The sequence below is a fragment of the Nanorana parkeri genome, unplaced genomic scaffold (assembly GCF_000935625.1).
Source record: "Nanorana parkeri isolate BGI_ZX_2015 unplaced genomic scaffold, ASM93562v1 scaffold354, whole genome shotgun sequence".
NCBI lineage: Eukaryota > Metazoa > Chordata > Amphibia > Anura > Dicroglossidae > Nanorana > Nanorana parkeri.
This window is the reverse complement of record NW_017306622.1, coordinates 812,511-813,040: the sequence shown is the minus strand read 5'-3', so window position 1 is coordinate 813,040 and position 530 is coordinate 812,511. Positions and strand designations below refer to the sequence as shown.

Genomic DNA, 530 nt, shown 5'->3' with positions numbered 1-530 from the left:
TCCAGCTGGCTGATGATGGGAAGATGGGGCCTCAGCTGGCTGATGATGGGAAGAGGGGGCCTCAGCTGGCTGATGATGGGAAGAGGGGGCCTCAGTGGGCTGATGATGGGAAGAGGGGGCCTCAGTGGGCTGATGACGGGAAGAGGGGGGCCTCAGCGGGCTGACAATCTCTTATAGTCCAAAGGGCAGTCTGGTTACACAGGAAGCTGCAAAGCTACAATAGGAATTAGTGGAGTCACCCCACAGCCTTTGTAGCATGGAAGGGGTGTGATTTAGAAGAATAGCTTTAATATTTTGATAGAACAGCTTACATTTAATTTGACTGCACATGCAGCTAAATAGCTGGCTTGTCTTTTGTTATAGTAATGTATATAATGAAGATAAAACTACTTCCATGGACCATGAGTATTTATAGACATCAAGCAAATGTGAGAGTGGCAGTTTCTGGGCACTTGTTAGTGCAACACTAAGTAATATTTTGTATGTATAGTTTGTGTGGATGAGGGGTTCTCCCCTGGGGACAGGATAGA

The 530-nt window shown here is 46.8% G+C and overlaps 1 protein-coding gene across 1 annotated transcript in view; it reads left to right on the top strand.

The window, feature by feature from the left end:
• Window positions 1-164, top strand: part of LOC108788836 (signal peptide, CUB and EGF-like domain-containing protein 2) — a 15,282-nt gene extending 15,118 nt beyond the window's left edge. Inside the window, exon 7 of the mRNA XM_018558715.1 lies at window positions 6-164. Coding sequence (XP_018414217.1) covers window positions 6-164 — 159 coding nt within the window. The remainder of the gene's footprint in view (window positions 1-5) is intronic.
• The last annotated feature ends 366 nt before the right edge of the window (window positions 165-530 follow it).